Raw genomic sequence first — 20136 nt, forward strand, 5'->3', positions numbered from 1 at the left:
TTATCATCCTGCAGAGGGCAGTAGAGCAGCGCGGTAATACTAAGGCTCTGGTCTTCTTTTTTTCTTAAGCTTAACATTTTCAATTATATGCTCTTCCTTCAGGTGAAAAATTACAACGGGGTGCCTGCACGGAGTGTGACACAGGCACATATCAGGACGAAGAAGGGAGGAAGCCATCATGCCAAAAGTGCCTGACCTGCGAAAGCAGTAAGAACATTTCTATCATTTTCATCGTGTCCAGTACGAAATGTCCTGTCAGATTTATTAACAAAGATCGTGGTCGAAGTTGCTTAGTAAGGAGAAAATTAAATAAATAAATGAATACATGTGACATTAAATAGAGAGCATCACTGCGACAGGGTTTACAGCCACCTGTATGGAGTTTGCCCCCCTGTATCTCTGTGGGCTTTCTCCAGGTGGTCTGCTTTCCTCCCACAGTCCAATGACAGGCAGGTGAGGAGGATTGGCATTGCTAGATTGGCCCCTGATATGTGTGTGTGTGTTCACCCTGAGATGGACTGGCACCTTCTCCAGTGTTTGTTCCTGCTGATTTCTGGGATATGCTCAGGACCCTGCTCTGGAAAAGTGGGCTACAGGAAATACATTAAAACAAAATGCGTGAGCATGAATAACTAAATGTGCCAAGTGTCAAGCATGCAACATGAAATATGGCTGAAAATGAAAACTCCCAGTTGAGAGGGTGGGCTCTAACAGGAACTGGATTTTGATTAGTAGAGGGGACGCACACAGTCACAGCTTTGCATATTCCTACATGACCCATGGCCGTCTTAATGTATGGGCACAATGGGCACTGGCCAGGGGGACTCCAGGAGCATAGGGGTCCACAATGTTTCTGATTCATGTGTATGCTTCTGTTTTGCTATAAAAACGGGGGCCTCAGTGCACGACTTTGCCGGGGGGGGGGGGGGGGGGGGGCAGGGGGCTGATGATGCTTTTAAGATGGCTCTGCTATGAGCCACAGGATTCCCAGGGCAAGTAAAGCTGCGTCTGTGGTGGGCAAGAGAAAGTTGGCCAAAATAACTGCACATAGTTCAAGAATCCCTGAATTGATTATTAGGAGTCTAGAATGGGATGTGTGGTGTCATCTTCTAAGTGGAGCGCTTGAAGGCCAAGGATTTATGCACATTTTACCAGCAATTCACCAATCAAGGCGCAGTACTCTCTAGAGCCCACCCTCTCGGCTTAGGTGGGTGAAAATGACAGATTTTATTTCAAACTGTGTTTCAGTGAAGAAATAATTGAATAAATACATAAAGAAATGTTATGAGATATTTAATCAATTAAATTCACATACTTTTTATTTATTATTTTATTGTCACATTTATATACTTGCATATTTATTTAATTTTGTCCAAAACATTCCTCCAAAGTCTGGACTTCCTCCAATGGTAGCTTTATCGTCTTGCCAGACTTGGCTACGGTGTCATCATCATTTTTTGGAGCGTTTTTTTGCTTACAGTCCCATGCCGAGTTGTCATTCTGTGTTGATTTGCCCCCAGGGATGGACGGACCTCCTGACCAGGGCAGTGCTCACTGTGGCCGTGTCCAGGAGGCACCAGGATGATATAAATGATATTATGCACACATGCCTCTTCTTTTATCTCTTTGGCAGTATCTTCAGAGTTTTCACTTCTTAGTGTCTTGAAATTGAAAAGAAAGAGAGTGACCAGCAGCCCCCTATGGCGATCAATAAGTGTTATCCTAAAAAACTGGCGAACTGAAAAGTGAACTTTTGTACTCTCTTTTGTCCTTTTATTCAAGAAACTGGAAGCATAGCAGTGGAGTCGTGCACCAAAACGTCCAACACAAAGTGTCGCTGCCCAGAGCACTTTGAGTGCTCGCGGAACTTCTGTGACGAGTGCTACTGCCCCATGGGACGGGGGCTAAACGACAAAGGTACTGTTTGGGGATTCTAGAACGATTGGTTGGGGCAGCTTTGAGATTTTTTACACACTTCTTCTCACCGTCTTCCTCATACAGCATGTCATCCCTGTCCAGATGGCTACTTTTCTTCCAAAGTGAATTCTCCGTGCCAAAAGTGGACCAAGTAAGTAAACAATCAACTGTTATCCTCTGTTTGTCTGTCTTTTATCAAAATATAAATGTGAACTGATTGTCACCAGCTCGGACCGAGCAATTCGTCTGCTGCTGAGGTGACAACTCATCGATCTCATGCACAACAGGTGAAGGTAACACTAGACGACCCCAACACAGGCAACAACTCCACAGAACTCAAGGAGCTCCTAATCCGCCACTTTATACCTACCTACTTTATCAATGCACTGTGCCATAGACTATACGTAATGCCCATCAAACCCACAGTGGAAGCCAAAAAAAGAAAGAAGATGCAAACTTTAACATTATATATTATACCCAGACAACAATATTACTGAGCGTTACATCAACATTTGTAGTCAGAGAGACATCCTCTTTTTCACGTGAAGTAATCTTTCGCAGGATGCATACTCAGTTAAAGTAAGCTATCTGGCTAGCAAGCAAGTTGCCTGAGAACCAGCACTGCTCTCCACAGCCAGAGAGACACTCGTGATTGGTCAGATCTTGTTTGTTTTGTGTAGGACTGATGTGATTGGTGATTAATGATCAGCAAAATGATTGGCTTCACAAAACGTTTCGAGAAACAAATTTCCTGTCACTGCAAGTGGAATTTGTGCCATTGGAGCGTATATTTCCATTTCATATGCAGCCTTTTCTCCTCCATGTTCAAAGGCCAAGAACAGTTAGTTACGGCGCAGATTACGGACAGATGGGGATATCAAATATCTGAAAGCACTTCAGTATGTGACTGCTGGCGATGGGCTTATGGAGTTGGGGAAACTGAACACAGATGGTGTTACCCCATGATGATACTCAATAAGTGATGTGAGGCAGAAGTGATGGGAGGCAGTGAGGCACTGAGGTTAAGGCTTTGGGTTCAAATCCTGCTGCTGACTATGTGTGGTGTGAATGCCACATGGGTTGAACGGGCATCCCGACCAGAGAAAGGGATGGTTCCTTACCCATAAGGGAGGTTCTGAACAGTCAAATGGGCATCCCAACCAAGAGAAAGGAAGGAGCCAGACCCGGAAGTGATGGCCGGTAGAGATGGATGGACAACCCACCAGAAGTGGAAGATATTGCTGTGGTCTTTTTATTTCCCCAGAACAGGTGATGGCAGCAACCATTCATATTGGCACCCATTTGGGAACCAGTAGGGAATGCTAGGAGATGAAATCCAGCAAAACAGCCCTGCTGGGGATCATGGGTGCCACAATGGGGCGCTGTCTAGAGATGTGCTCCCTAAAATGGAACTTCTGTATGACCCGGAAGTACTTCCATTGGTAGTGGCCCTGGCACTGGAAGTACTCCTGGGCCCTTAATAAAAGGGACTACACTCGGAGCTAGGAGGACGTAGAGCTACACTCGACTGGAGCAGGGCAGTGCGGTGGTGAGAGAGTATTGTGGAAGGAGAAGAGAGTATTTTGGAGAGAGAGAAACCTGTGCTTTGTGCTACTGTTGAAGGAATTTGGTTAATAAACCATCCTTTATTTGGTCCTGGGACACTTTGTGTGTTCATTTTGGGGTTTGGGGCAGGCTGACGCCCCAGTATCCATCACAGTGGCCAGGAGCAAGTCACTTCACCTGCCTGTGTGGCAATCGACAAAACAAAAAGAAATGCAGCTAGTCGCATCTTAGATGTCATAAGTTTCTGTCGACCACGTAAGTAAGTGCGATTCTGTTGTGTGGAGCTGCATAGAAGGAGCCATAGCAGCAGAAGGTGGCTATGGAAAGCGAGAGGAGTTTTGCCTGTGGAATAAACCCCAAGGGAAAGACGTCTGAAATTGAAGACCCACCTCGCCCCCTGATTCTTTGGTCAAGAGTCCTGTCTTCGGTTCAAAAAGTCATTCTCTTGAGGCTTTAGTCTCCTGTTGATGATGCTTGTATTCCAGAAGTATCTTTTTAACATTGTATTAGCAAAAAAAAAAAAAAAAGTATGTATTCTAATCGTTTTGAGCGTACAACTGGATAACTGACATGTGGATTATACAACATGAGTAACTTTTTCGGGGGATGTTTTTCACTTTTTTGCCATTGTACAGCAATGGTCGCCATTATTCTCCATTACATCATAAACATTTTTCTCTTCATTCTGCATTAAAACTTGAGGTTCAATTTTTTTTATTGGCCACTACTACAAACTACAGGAAAAGTTGCATAAAAAAAAGTTTTTGTGTGGAGCATTCCATTAATACATTTCATTCATGACATTTACATATAAAGTTTAACTTCTGATCCAGGTAAAGGTTTGCACTCCAAAATATCTCCTGGGCAAATCTCAAATAACAGAAGATTATTAGGAGGTGACAGGCCATTGATTGGAAAACTTTAATGTGAATATATGACTTGGTAATGGCAGCAAGTGAAGATGGCAGACGCACAACTCCATACAACAACTAAAATAAAAAGTGGGGAAATCTGTAGGAAGCAAGATACTTCAGACATCATCCAGTCAGCTAGTAGCGAGACAGCAACTGACAAGGTGGCCAGCCAGCCAATGTCTGTTTTTTACCTGGAATGTGTAAGTTGGATAAACATGCACAAAAACTGAGAAGACTTGTGTTAGACTCTGTCCTGGAATTATGAAGTTAACCAGCCTGAAACTGAGAATTGAGTTAATTTCTAGCACTCAGAGGTGAGGAAGTGAAGTTGAACCAGTGAGCTAATCATATATCAAAAATTCTGTTATGTAGCACCTTTCATACTAAAGATCAATACCCAGCACTCATTAATATGTCAAATCTTTGTTTTTCTGTAGCTGCACAGAGAATGGACAGAAGGTCCTAAAAGGCGGGTCACAAACGCAGGACATGGTCTGCAGTGATTTGCCGGTAAAGACAGTGCCTGTCGGGGTCACTTTAAGTGTATCCCACAAAACCTCTCCACGTGGACCTTCAAGAGGACCCCGTTCACAAAACTCTTCAGCTGGAGGCTCCCACCGAACTTCCCAGAGCCCAACAAGAGACGATGTGAATTCTCAAATCAGAAGCACGAGCCCAGCTGTGACCCAAAGCAGTGAAACGTCATGGACTACAGTAAGAAGTGCGACAAAGGAAAAGCCTCAGCTACGGACCCCTTTCCCCTGTAAGACTGCTCTGCTGTTTACTTGTTTGTGTGTACAGATGTGGTTATGAGGGCCGCTTTAACTCAGAATTAGTAATCATTCTGTCTTAAAATGAGGTAACAGGATGCTACCATAGCCAAGCTGACTCCCTCTAAAGTCAGAAAAATGACTGCTGCTACAACTACTAGTAATAACTGAATCTCATTTTAAAGTATGATTAGATAGACTAAAAGTTCAGAAATACTTCTAATAGAAATGTGCAACTTATGATAAATCTGCATGTAGTCAGTCAGCTCCTAGAACAAACCAAGAGCCCAGTCTGGCTGATGATGACGTAAACGCACATTTTTGAGAAGCCCAATTCTGCCTTAACTGGGCTACTCACCTTATTCCGGTTATGTGTGTGCACGAATATTGCAATAAAAAGCATCTTTAGATTAGACGTAACTGAGAAATCATGCCAAGGTCAATACCAAAAAATTCTAATTGAGGTGTTGTCAATTTCAAAATGTTCGTCAAATATTCAGACATCTAAGAAACAAACGTAAGATCAACTACCAGGAAGTCTTTAGTCAAAAATAGAATCGCAAGCCAACTCTGATATTATCCTAATCTGGGATACTTAATGACCTTTAGGTGTAGACGTCACATGGTGCCGTCCCGCTGTATTCTAGAAGAGACTGTCAAGGAAACCAGGAGGCTAAATACAGAAAATAGTGGTGCCCACCGTTATTATGTTAGACTCATCATTGACATCGATGCATTCATAAAGTATTTTTGAGTCTGACTGTGTCTTTCATGTTACATTTTTGATTTACTCATTTCAGTTTTAAAGTAACTCACACATCTTTTCCTAATTCCTAGAAATAAAAAAAGCAGTTTACGTGACTCACTCGGAGTCACACAGGGTATCACTGGTGACACGTCAGCTGCATATATCACACTTTAGCCTTCTAACTTTCATTTCTAACGCCGGCCTCTTTAGTTTTGTGAATTTTCCATAATTAAAGGCCAAGTCGGTACTTACAATAATTTTATTAAACAGAAACTTAGCTAAAGAATCAAATGCAAAATTCTAGCCTTCCAAATTTGATACTCAAATAAGTTACAAAAGGAGATGGAATTCCAAAAATGCTGATTATAATAAACAGCAACAGAAAAAAATGAAAAGAATTTGATTAACAATGAGAGCAGAAAAAAAAACTATAAAACTAATATAAGAAATCCTGCATTCTCAAAAATCATCAAACCTGGAGCCAGAAAATTCACAAGCCAAAATGGTCAAAAAGACGACAAACCTTGTGAAGGAAATGCCAGCAGTCGAGTGACCGGGCGAGCAGGGGCATTAAAGACCCATCTCAGGTAATTGTGGCCTTGATAACCGCAGCACCTGAGCGTTATAACCAACCATGATACTTGGAGGACAATTTTAGGTAGAATCTGAGGTGTCAGATCAAGAGAGGGCTTTGAAAAAGGAGAGTCAAAGGTGCTGGGCATACCTAAAGATCAAAAACGTCAGCAGCAAAGCGTGAGGCAGAAAGCAAAGTCAAGAAACGAGAGTGAAAGTTCCAGACCATAGTTGAAGATACTTTCCCTTGCAAGAATTGTCCCAGTTCACTACCAAAGCTTGTGTTTTGATCCAAGACTTGGACACTGAAAGCAGAGAACAGCCATCTTATACTGTATAGGAGGGGAGCAATGACATATCACATGACCACCCCCTTGTGTCATGTGAACGCGGCCCTGCAGAAACACATAAGACGGTGGTAACTGTGATCAAAACTACAAAAAAATAACATTACCACAATATTACAGAAAAATATCTAAATAAGATAATGATATGAATAACACTGAAAAAGGGAAGCGTAGGAGTAGGGAAAAGATTACGACACTGAGAAGTGAAATTTAATACAAGAACCTGTAGTACTAGGGTGTTGTACCGTGTTAGCCATTATGAATGTAGAGAAAAGCCAAGCAAAATGACACCTTTTATTGGCTAACTAAAAAGATTACAATATGCAAGCTTTTGAGGCAACTCAGGCCCCTTCTTCATACAAAATTAATAAAATTACATCCTGCCTGAAGAGGGGGCCTGAGTTGCCTCGAAAGCTTGCATATTGTAATCTTTTTAGTTAGCCAATAAAAGGGGTCATTTTGCTTGGCTTTTCTATACAAGAACCTGTAAAGAAAAACAACACATAAATGTAAGGGACTGGGAAAAAAAATAAAAGAACATGTAGGAAAACATAAAGAAGATAAAGATAAGTAAAAAATGACAAACACAAAGAAAAAATTTTTAAACTTATAACGTGAAAGTATTATGGCTGTCAGACTGAATCGGAGCAACAAAATTCTTATTTGAATGCACACACCGACCATGGCTCTTTATTTGACCTCCTCGTGTTACTCCAGAGACGCTACGCTGCCGTTCTTCTGTATTCTGAATGGGTTTTGCACATCACTTGCACGATCGTTTTTTTAATTGTTAGTTTCTATCGTCATTAATAAAACAGACAGATTTTTCGACCACACTGCTCTGCTTTTTGGTTCCCCTTGTGTACTAACGACACTTTTTAAACATGTCTCCCGTGCTCTAGAAGTATCGATTTGCCCTGATCCAGTTTCATTTACCTCTTGAACCTTGAACAATTTGCTGCTGTTTTATAGTAAAACCATCAAGCACTCATCATAGCGAACAAAAATGGGTTACCTTTCTCATTAAACATCATGGGACCTGCCATATTTCCTTTTATCATTATAAGGGCTTTAAATTGACACTCGAATGCATGCTTAGCCACCTTAACCAATGCATGTGTTTTGATGCCCTGAAACACAGGCGTAATGAAAATGAAGCATTAAGGTTACGCGAGTTATATATTTGCTGAATCTGTAAAGGGAGTAAAGAGTCCCATTTAGTTTAATGCTGTTATTCTTTGGCCACGGGACCCCCGCTGCAGCACTCGACCGGCACTATTACCAGATGTGCAGCGACAATCCAGTAGCATTCATTTATCTACAGCCGCATCCTGTTATTTTATAATAGACTTGTGTCCTCTGGTTATGTGAAGAACAGTGATGAGTGAAATTAGAAAATCTTGACAAACTGATGCAAAAATTCATTTCCCAGGCATCTTCTTAATAGTGAAATATGAAACTCACTGAAAGAAGGTGTTTTGAGATTGAGAGTGTTATTTTGGATGGAAATCAAGAAATATAGCAATAACAAGAACATTTATTTATATAGTATGTTTTCATACAAGTGATGTATCTCAAAGTGCTTTACAAGATGAAGAAAGAAAAAAGAAAAATATAACAATAAAATGAGGCAATACTAATTAACATAGAATAAAAGTAAGGTCCGATGGCCAGGGAGGACAAAAAAAACAAAAACTCCAGACGGCAGGAGAAAAAAAAAATCTGCAGGGGTTCCGAGGCCACGAGACCACCCAGCCCCCTCTAGGCATTCTACCTAACATGAATGATCTCAATCAGTCCTCGTGGTTTTCAGGCTTCACGTGGAAGAATTAGATGATGATGATGGTCATGTAGACCTCTGGCCTTCAATCCATCAATGTAGGGACATCACGGTGCTTTGATCAGGTGGTGGTGACGCACATCGGCTCCACAGAAAACCAGAAAAAGAACAGAAGAGAAAGTAGGGGTTAGTACGGATTGTGGAGCCACCATGAATCCATCCATCCATCCATTGTCTCCCGCTTATCCGAGGTCGGGTCGCGGGGGCAGCAGCTTGAGCAGAGATGCCCAGACTTCCCTCTCCCCGGCCACTTCTTCTAGCTCTTCCGGGAGAATCCCAAGGCGTTCCCAGGCCAGTCGAGAGACATAGTCCCTCCAGCGTGTCCTGGGTCTTCCCCGGGGCCTCCTCCCGGTTGGACGTGCCTGGAACACCTCACCAGGGAGGCGTCCAGGAGGCATCCTGATCAGATGCCCGAGCCACCTCATCTGACTCCTCTCGATGCGGAGGAGCAGCGGCTCTACTCTGAGCCCCTCCCGGATGACTGAGCTTCTCACCCTATCTTTAAGGGAAAGCCCAGACACCCTGCGGAGGAAACTCATTTCAGCCGCTTGTATTCGCGATCTCGTTCTTTCGGTCACTACCCATAGCTCATGACCATAGGTGAGGGTAGGAACATAGATCGACTGGTAAATTGAGAGCTTCGCCTTGCGGCTCAGCTCCTTTTTCACCACGACAGACCGATGCAACGCCCGCATTACTGCGGATGCCGCATCGATCCGCCTGTCGATCTCACGCTCCATTCTTCCCTCACTCGTGAACAAGACCCCGAGATACTTGAACTCCTCCACTTGGGCAAAACAGGACAACATCATCTGCAAAAAGCAGTGACCCAATCCTGAGCCCACCAAACCGGACCCCCTCAACACCCTGGCTGCGCCTAGAAATTCTGTCCATAAAAGTTATGAACAGAATCGGTGACAAAGGGCAGCCCTGGCGGAGTCCAACTCTCACTGTAAACGGGTTCGACTTACTGCCGGCAATGCGGACCAAGCTCTGGCACCGATCGTACAGGGACTGAACAGCCCTTATCAGGGGGGCCGGTACCCCATACTCTCGGAGTACCCCCCACAGGATTCCCCGAGGGACACGGTCGAATGCCTTTTCTAAGTCCACAAAACACATGTAGACTGGTTGGGCAAACTCCCATGCACCCTCCAGGACCCTGCTAAGGGTATAGAGCTGGTCCACTGTTCCGCGACCAGGACGAAAACCACACTGTTCCTCCTGAATCCGAGGCTCGACTATCCGACGGACCCTCCTCTCCAGGACCCCTGAATAGACTTTTCCAGGGAGGCTGAGGAGTGTGATCCCTCTGTAGTTGGAACACACCCTCCGATCCCCCTTCTTAAAGAGGGGGACCACCACCCCGGTCTGCCAATCCAGAGGCACTGTCCCTGATGTCCATGCGATGTTGCAGAGGCGTGTCAGCCAAGACAGTCCTACAACATCCAGAGCCTTGAGGAACTCCGGGCGTATCTCATCCACCCCCCGGGGCCCTGCCACCAAGGAGTTTTTTGACCACCTCGGTGACCTCAGTCCCAGAGATGGGGGAGCCCACCTCTGAGTCCCCAGGCTCTGCTTCCTCATTGGAAGGCATGTTAATGGGATTGAGGAGGTCTTCGAAGTACTCCCCCCACCGACCCACAACGTCCCGAGTCGAGGTCAGCAGCGCACCATCCCCACCATATACAGTGTTGACACTGCACTGCTTCCCCTTCCTGAGACGCCGGATGGTGGACCAGAATCTCCTCGAAGCCGTCCGAAAGTCATTCTCCATGGCCTCCCCAAACTCCTCCCACGCCCGAGTTTTTGCCTCAGCAACCACCAAAGCCGCATTCCGCTTGGCCTGCCGGTACCTATCAGCTGCCTCCGGGGTCCCACAGGACAAAAGGGTCCCGTAGGACTCCTTCTTCAGCTTGACGGCATCCTTCACCGCCGGTGTCCACCAGCGGGTTCGGGGATTGCCGCCACGACAGGCACCGACCACCTTACGGCCACAGCTCCGGTCAGCTGCCTCAACAATAGAGGCACGGAACATGGCCCATTCGGACTCAATGTCCCCCACCTCCCTCGGGATGTGGTCGAAGTTCTGCCGGAGGTGGGAGTTGAAGCTACTTCTGACAGGGGGCTCTGCCAGACGTTCCCAGCAGACCCTCACAACACGTTTGGGCCTACCACGCCTGACCGGCATCCTCTCCCACCATCGAAGCCAACTCACCACCAGGTGGTGATCAGTTGACAGCTCCGCCCCTCTCTTCACCCGAGTGTCCAAGACATGTGGCCGCAAGTCCGACGACACGACCACAAAGTCGATCATCGAACTGAGGCCTAGGGTGTCCTGGTGCCAAGTGCACATATGAACACCCCTATGCTTGAACATGGTGTTCGTTATGGACAATCCGTGACGAGCACAGAAGTCCAATAACAAAACACCGCTCGGGTTCAGATCGGGGGGGCCATTCCTCCCAATCACGCCCTTCCAGGTCTCACTGTCATTACCCACGTGAGCATTGAAGTCTCCCAGCAGAACGAGGGAGTCCCCAGAAGGTATGCCCTCTAGCACCCCCTCCAGGGACTCCAAAAAGGGTGGGTACTCCGAACTGCTGTTCGGTGCATACGCACAAACAACAGTTAGGACCCGTCCCCCCACCCGAAGGTGAAGGGAGGCTACCCTCTCGTCCACCGGGGTAAACCCCAATGTACAGGCTCCAAGTTGGGGGGCAATAAGTATACCCACACCTGCTCGGCGCCTCTCACCGGGGGCAACTCCAGAGTGGTAGAGAGTCCAGCCCCTCTCAAGGAGATTGGTTCCAGAGTCCAAGCTGTGCGTCGAGGTGAGCCCGACTATATCTAGCCGGAACCTCTCAACTTCACGCACTAGCTCAGGCTCCTTCCCCTTCAGAGAGGTGACATTCCACGTCCCAAGAGCCAGTTTCTGTAGCCGAGGATCGGACCGCCAAGGTCCCCGCCTTCGGCCACCACCCAACTCACACTGCACCCGACCTCCTTGGCCCCTCCCATAGGTGGTGAGCCCATGGGAAGGCCACCATGAATAATAATGATAATTAAATACCTATACAGAATATCAGGGTTATACTAAAATGAAGTGGGTGGCACATTGGCACAGTGGTAGTGGGTTTGTTTCCCAGGACCTCCCTGCGTGGAGTTTGCATGTTCTCCCCGTGTCTGCGTGGGTTTCCTCCGGGTGCTCCAGTTTCCTCCCACAATCCAAAGACATGCAGGTTAGGTGCATTGGTGATCCTAAATTGTCCTTGGGGTGTGCTTGTTGTGTGTGTGTGTGTGTGTCCCCTGCAGTGGGCTGGCACCCTGCCCGAGGTTTGGTCCTGCCTTGCACCCTGTGCTTGCTGGGAAGGACTCCAGCAGATCCCCGTGACCCTGTGTTAGGATATAGCGGGTTGGAAAATGACTGACTGACTAAAATGAAGCTCTGAGAAGCCATGTTAAAGTAATGGGCTGTTTAGAAGTTTTTTAAAGTGCTCCACTGTATTAGCCTGGGAAATTTCTATCAGTGAGCTATTTCAGATTTTAGGTGCCTAACAGCAGAAGGCCGCCTCACTACTTCTTTTAAGTTTAGCTCTTGGAACAATAAACAGACACTCATTTGAAGATTTAGGGTTACAATTGGGAGTGTAAGGCGAAAGACATTTTGAAATATGGAATGGAGGCTTTGTAAATCATAAGCAGTATTTTAAAGTCAATTCTGAATGGCACAGGTAATCAGTGTAGTGGAGTTACTGCTTCGTAACACCTCATTCACATTTCATGTTTAGACGTTTCATGTTTTGCAGCTGCATAATGCATGTGATCATTCACATACCCGTTAGATCAATTCTCTTTATGCCTGTCATTCATATCATTAGAGGACTGCAGTGCATTTTTTTTTAAATTTTGACAGGCTACATAGACACAATAAGGAAAATCTCCCAACACAGGAACCCCCTCTCTATTATTACCTAACAAATCACTATTTCAGGCTTCTTGATTTCTGCTCTTCAGGAAATGCACGCTTCAGATTTCTTCTGTCTGCCGTGCATCTTTAGGATTGTGATCACCAAGATTGTCGTAACCGTTATAGCTGTGATCAAACTACTAGAACAGTTTAATGTCAAAAAGCATGTGACCCCTGAATAGTTCCAAAAATGCCCCCTAGAAATGCAAACACTGTCAAATTACTAACACAGATGGTCACATAGAATCTTTAAAAATAAAAGATTTATTAATTCAAAATGCTCTGTAAATGGAGCCCAAAAGACACAAAGGAATTGCCTGAAAAGTCAAAGGCAACCCAAGGCAAACAAAATCCCAAAACAGTAATCCAAAGTCAATAAAACTAAATAAAGGTTCAAAAATCCAGGAAATTGCAGAACAGCAGTCAAGAGAACTCACCACACAACGAGCCCATTGAAATGAACTGCAAGCAACTGTGGGCTGCCCCGCCTTATTGGGCTGAGGGCGGTCCCTAGCAGTGATGAGCACTGATGAGCCCCGCCTCTTGGGGAACCACCCACAAAACACACTGACCATAACACAGGCAAAGACAATACAGCAACAAATAATTACAAGTAATGTTAAGATAAGTAAATGACACAAAAATGAAGAGAAAGGACATAAAACAAAGAGTTTAACCGCCTGGCTGAAATATAATAGTCTGATGGCTCAACAAAATCTCTACATGTGACAGAAGATGACTTTTTTTCTCTAGTGATTCTTATTAAATTACTAAACCACAGAGAGATGACTACAGAACTAATGCATGTAAGTCTTTCTAGATGGGACTGAACATCTTTGTTCTTGTGTCAATGGCAGAAGATGCGCTGGAAATGAAATGCCATTTGTTTCACAATTTGTTTCACCACGTGAGTTTGACTGTGAACTCGGTTTTCCACGAATCGTTCCGCTTATCACTAGTGAAGAAGCAGTTTCTGCTTGCTTGGTGGTAAATGTGAGACAGAAGAGAGCCAGTCTGCCCCCTCTACCCTGATTACCCTTTGTCTCACTGTCTTCTTGTCTCTTTTTTTTGTCTCCTTTGCCAGCACTTTTATTCCTGGTGCTTAGTGTCCTGGCTGTGATCTTCATCATCTACATAATTCTTGCCTGGCCACGGATTAAGAAAATCAAGAAGCACTTAAGGCAAGGAAAAAACTGTAAGTTAAAAATGGTGCAGCAACCCCTTCTTGACAGTATAGCACTGTGTCAAAGTCAGATGGGCATCACCACCACCAATATGGTTGGGGTGGTGGGGGGTCATCAGCTTTCACTAGAACTGTCTTGTTTCTTGTAAATCAAGAGAACTTCCCTTCTGGTTAACGGACACGTGAGGGGAGCAGCTGAGGGTGGGCGTGATGATTCAAAGAGGGCACAGCTCCGAGAATGGTGTGTAGGTCTGAGAGCGTCACCATCTTAATGTGGGCACACTAAGCCAAGGTCCCTCCATGCTCAACAATCGTATGGCTCTTGGTTTTGCTCTTTTTTATGTTTGGTGTATTCATTTTGAATTTTTATTTATTATTGTTTCAATAACAGGAACACTTCACTATTTCATTTCTGACGTGCTTATTTTGTTCTGATGTGCATTTCTTGTTGATAACAAACTTTGCTTTGTGCTTTTCTACAAATGTGTATTTTTTGTTCTCTGACTTTATAACTTTATCTATACTCTTAGATTCTGATTTTTTTGTTTTGGCTTTTGGAACTTTGGTTTTCTTGGGTTCTGATCATTTTTCGGTCTTTCGTCTACTCTCCCAATTGCCCTTTTAAAACGTGGTGACTTCCTGATATAACACATATGGTCATTGGGCAGGCACTGACCCTGAAAGGAATACCAGTCTACATACGGGCACATCTGCCACTTGGGCTCAATCTAGAATTAATACAACACACTAAGGAGGAAAATCTGAGCATCAGAGGAGAAGGAGAACGTGTGACCGCCGCACAGAGAGGCCCTGTCTCCTTGACCTTTAGAGTAGTGTGGTGCCATCCTGAGGACCCCTGGCGAGTTGGACTAAATTCTGGTTTAAAGTTAGAGATGTCAACTTAGAGGAAACAATAGAATGACTGACCAGGTCTGGTCAGGTCAGGCTGGGGAGCATGCACTGCTACAGCACATTGCTGCACCCACCACACAATAAAACAGCTCAGGATCCTGGTTGGCAACCCCATAAAAACAGACACTAGTACCACCCTCCAGAAATGACCCTCTATTTGCCACAGCCAGGTGTTACATGGGCATCAACAATGAGGATCCTGTGAGCCGCATCACCCTCTGGTAATCATGCCATATGGCCGTAGTTCTGTAACTGACGCTCCCTCACAATGCAGGTATTTTGCCTCATTCGAGACTTTGAGCAACCACTCATTCGACACAAAGTCAAACCAATGGTACCCAAGGATTTCCCAGAGAGACACAGCACCAAAGGAGTCCAGTCTTCGTCTCAGGTCACTGGATAGCGTCCGTGTCTCGCAACCATATAGCAAGACAGGAAGCACCAGGACTCTAAAGACTTGGACCTTCATCCTTTTGCATAGTTATCAGGAACACCACACACCCCTTTCCAGCGACCTCATGACCCCCCACGCTCTCCCAATCCATCTACTGACTTCATAGGAAGAGTCACCAGTCACATGAATGTCACCGCCGAAGTAAGTAAACCTCTCGAACGACTGACCCTCAGTGTTTTATCTCTTTTTCTTGCAGCTCATTTAGCAGTTCGGATTCCTGTTCAAGAAGAAGACGAGGGTGGCAGGTCCTCCATTGTGAAGAACTGAGACGTTGCAACGTTTTTTTTTTGTTTTTTTTTTGCTTTGGCAAAATGTTACAACCCAATATTTGTAATACAAATATTTAACAAGTATGCCTCCCCCTCTCATCAAAGTGAGGGAAAGGCACATGAAACAGTGAAACTAGTAGAACACATAGTGGGAACCATCTTCGGCAGTTTATTTCTACGTTAAATGCTTCAGTGATGTTTAGTAATTGCCAGTTCAGTTATCTACAGTATTTATTTTATTGTATTTATTTGGGGGACGGATTAAATCGTAAGATTAAATTCTGTCTCGACATCCTGCTTCACATATGATGCTCTCTAGGACTCTCATCATAATGCCAGAGGCAGACCCCAGTTTATTGGGAGCACAATAATGCAGGAGACATCAGCCTATTAAAGGCTGCAACCCCCCCCTCGTAAAGACACATGTGGATACTTTCCACATATTGCTAAGGACGCCTATCGTGTAGGTTGATTAGTCCCAAACGGTGGGACCTACAAAACGTACCTCCAGGAGCTTACTGACACTTCCATTTCCACCAGATGTTGAGATGGCATGGGGATTGTATGGTCATGGAGGTATAAGTGAAAAGAAAGAAATTGTCTTTTCATAAAAGACTTTTTTTATGGTTATTTAATGTTATTTTTCTTCTGAAATGAGTGTGGTGGTCTAATTTAATGTGTGAAACACAGATCACAATGAAGAAGATGGTACACCAGTTTGTGAAAACTAAGAGTAGTTAAGGTATTTTCTGAACTCATGCAGCTGAACAATAAATTCAACACTAGCCTGTGCCAAGCAAAAGGACAAAGCAGTTAAAAAGCCTGTCTGTTTCTGTGCCAATTACATGCCCTACCCAATCATTTTTTTTAACAAATCTGTGAAAAACAGTTGGTGTGGCACCTTTTGGCACTCCACTAGGTGATCATACCCCAGAGCCCTGGATATCTGCCAGGCTGCCTTCTCTCTTTTTGGGCAGCAGAGTCCCTACTTCCCATCTCTATTGCCACCTGCTGGCCATGAGGATTTATGCTAAGCCTCTGCCAGCTCCCAAGTCCATCTCCCCAAGATTTCTCTCTTTCTCTCTTAAAATAGAAAGGGGGACCTTCTACAGAGGGCAGGGCCTTTCAGGTGGCATATTTGCCCTTAGAAATACCTTGTAACAGAATAAAAGGACAACGTTAAAGAGTTGGGGTGCCAAAAATGTTTGGAGGCAGCGAGATAAAAAAAATAAAATAAAAAACACACAAAATATTGCAGAGTTGTACACACGTGAGTTCAAGACAGAACTTTTCCGAGATGGCGAAGCTTCCCATTTCGGGCCCTTCTGACAGGAAGAGGCGGGTCCTGTGGACGGACACCGGAAGTGATGTCAAATCTGTTCTAGCTGTCAATCAAATCAGAGAGCCTGCAGGGGGAGAAGGAGAGAGAGGCATTAGAATGCAGCACCAACATCTGGAGTGGCAGTAGAATGGCATTCACTAGGGCCCTTTAGCTGTCCCCTATGCATACACATGTAGCATCCTTAAGGTCCAGGATACCTCTTTCAGTACTGCTGTCTTTAAAGTGCATGAATTTGTTCTAATTTTTAAATAAGTTTGGACTACACCACTGACTGGTCCTCATTCAGCCGAGAAAGGTCTACATTGGCCAAATTGGAGATTTGGCCCAAGACAACACTGAGATTAGAACATTAGAGCAAATCTGGACGAGGACAGGTCATTCAGCCCAACAAATCTCACCTGTCCTATCCACTATGCAGTATAGGAGGTCCCCGTCCCCTCTGTGTAGAGTTTAATGTAAGGGTGGCATAATCACATTGCAATCTTTTCTTCATGACATTAAGTACTACCTCTACCAGATGCTTCATAATAACATTAACTCCATCTCCACTAGTCACGCCTTTCTTTGAACACGGTCAGAACAAGCTGATGGGCTCCTACTGGAGCACGACGTTTGTGTAAGGCTTCTGCTGAGGATACTTCAAGTGGCTGGTGAGAGCTCGGAGGGTCCGACTAAGAGTGTGTGAGGCGTTTGCGCCTCATCTGGCCTCACTATTGTCCTGTGTAGTCCGTGTGTTCTCCATGTCCAGTCAAAGCGAATGACCTTTGGTGAATCCGCTGAAGCGGCAGTTGTTCGACTTGCCTTTTATGTTCATAGCATCCAATTAGAAGGACCGACTTTTGGTGTGATGATTGGACCTCGGTACAATTATTTTGTACTTTTAATTTCAAACTGGATATTTTATAATAAATTGTGTAAAAGTTCTAATTATTTGTTTTTTAAATGTACATAATGTTTTACATATTCGAGTGCGCAACACCAATAATTCTCTGTATATGTTTGTGTAAGAAATTCAGCTCTCTAGAATTTCAGGGAATGTTTTCTATACATGTAGATAGTGTAAATGTGTAAACCGTTTTAAAGAGTATGTTAATTTTTTATTATGAACTTACTTTGTATCTGTTGTACTTCTGCAGATTAGTGCATTGTGGATTCAGGCTCGGTCTTTTTTGGGTGGAGATGTTTACTCAAGAAGCAAGTATTTGTACAGTGTGTTCACTCTGTGTGAGAAAAAATCAATAAAATAAAATGAATCACATCACATGAATAGGCAAAGGCTCTCAGTCTTTCTGTCATAGCCTGTTATTATAGTTTATAATGGATGGACTTTGAATAACTAAGTGCTGTGTGGCTCCCAGGTCTTATGCATGTATTGATTAGCCAAAGTAATAAGAGCGTGTGCTAGAAAAACATACAAAAGTTTAGGGCAATGAACTGAACTGCTTGGCATGACCAGCTAAAGAGGGGCATTTGAAGTCAGCATGGGAACGACATGTGAGCCTGTTGTCATGGGTAAAACATTGACTAATGGAAGATCTGAGAAGAAAGGTAGGCCAGAAGTCACCATGGTACTCTCTGATGCCCTAAAAAATGCCACAGAGGAGTGTGAAAAAGACATAACTGCCACGGCAAAAAAATACCACTGCAGCTGGATGCCCTACCAGATAGACTGAGCAGCTCACGACATGATGCAAATGGTCGTCGACCCGAGCTGTAGGCACATTGGGTGTCCAACCCTTGACAAGAAGTGTTGCCATCCATCCAAGTTGAATTGGAGCAAATGCCACGTCCATATTTAATTACTTTTCAGCTTTAGGCACATGAAGGGCATTTACAGTATGTTATGTTATGAGCAAGGGGGTCTCAAGGCATGTAGTTCCAAAAACGCTCACTAGAGGGGGATATACTACCAACCCTAACTAACAGAGCAAATGCAAGATCTTTATAAAATTAAAGATTTATTTTTAACAAAATGCAGCTCTGAGGAGCACAAATAGGAATTGCCAGAAAAGGCAAGATAATCCAAGGTAAACACAGTCCCAATACAGAATCCGGAAACAAAATGAAAAACAGAGCACAGGCTTAAAAATCCAGAGATTCACAGAAAGATACAAGGCCCAGCAAAACACAATAACTCACCCACTCCACAACACATTCACAATGAACCATCAGGACCCTCCAGATTTACATGACGGGTGGCACTTCGGTTCCTGATAGTGGCCCCGCCTCCTGGGGAACCACCCACAAAACACATGGGACAAAACCAAGGCATTGATAAAATTAAAGACAAAACATATCAATGATAAGCACAAACAATAGTTATGTAAACAAAAAAATCAAAATGGAACAAAACCAACATAAAACAAAGATTTGAGGAGGTATCCTGGCTGAAACATGACAGGTTAAGACTTATCGTGAGTAAAAAGTTGTACCCACTCCCTGCTCAATTTCTGTACACACAGTTTACTGTCTCTGAGTAAGTTAAAGATGAGTGACACGTGCAGTCGATCCTCTCTGTGATCAGTGAAAGACCTCGCTGTCTGACACCTGTAGCCGAAGGTTTGAAGTGTGCCACCGTGATGTGTGCGGTTTATGCCATACACATAATTTATTTAAAATGAGTAATTGAGGCCATAAATAAATACAACTGAAACCACGCAAATCAGCTGACAGGGAAATATGAAGAACAAGTGGAAGAAGACTCAGGCTGGCTATTAAAAAGTGCTGATGTGCTCCCTGTTAGGTGGTGATCAGTACATGGCCAGGGGTCACTGTCTACTATTTAGAGGGTCCCTGTGAATGAATCCCATGTGTGACAACTGCATGTTCTTATTTTGGAACCTGAAAAAGTATAACGCTTGGGCAACTGAAATGAACATTTCAGCTCACCTATGGACAGATGGAAGACATCACTCCTGCCCGTACCTAGGAAACATGACCCCCACAGAGCCGACTGCAGGAACCCACGACTGCATCACACTTTTCACCACTAGCTGTCCATTGAATATTGTATTATTGTGAGTGTCTAGCCAATATTAAAAGAAGCTAAGTATACTCCTTCTTTACGGTTATTTCATCTTAGAAACACCAGGAAAGATATATTTACTTACTATATATATATATATATATATATATATATATATATATATATATATTCACAGCATTCGTAGTCTGTGTCACAATCTGATTGTATGGGTGGTTACCTACCAGGTAACGCTTGTGGTTGGCCAGCAATCTGCTAACATCCGCCACGGTGCCCTCAGTTTGTGAGGAGCAGATCACAGAATGGTTGAAATAGTTTACTGTCAAATAAATGCAAAGAGTACGCGAC

The 20136-nt window shown here is 44.2% G+C and overlaps 1 protein-coding gene across 1 annotated transcript; it reads left to right on the forward strand.

Annotated features, from left to right (window-relative positions):
* Nucleotides 1-96: 96 nt before the first annotated feature.
* On the forward strand, nt 97-18066 carry LOC114656295 (tumor necrosis factor receptor superfamily member 4-like). Its single transcript, XM_028807837.2, has 6 exons — nt 97-207; nt 1783-1917; nt 2002-2068; nt 4835-5160; nt 13730-13840; nt 15391-18066. The coding sequence occupies exons 2-6, from the start codon at nt 1893-1895 to the stop codon at nt 15459-15461; spliced, it is 600 nt and encodes a 199-aa protein (XP_028663670.2). The 5' UTR covers nt 97-207; nt 1783-1892; the 3' UTR covers nt 15462-18066.
* Nucleotides 18067-20136: the final 2070 nt, after the last annotated feature.

The sequence above is a fragment of the Erpetoichthys calabaricus genome, chromosome 8 (genome assembly GCF_900747795.2).
Source record: "Erpetoichthys calabaricus chromosome 8, fErpCal1.3, whole genome shotgun sequence".
Taxonomy (NCBI): domain Eukaryota; kingdom Metazoa; phylum Chordata; class Cladistia; order Polypteriformes; family Polypteridae; genus Erpetoichthys; species Erpetoichthys calabaricus.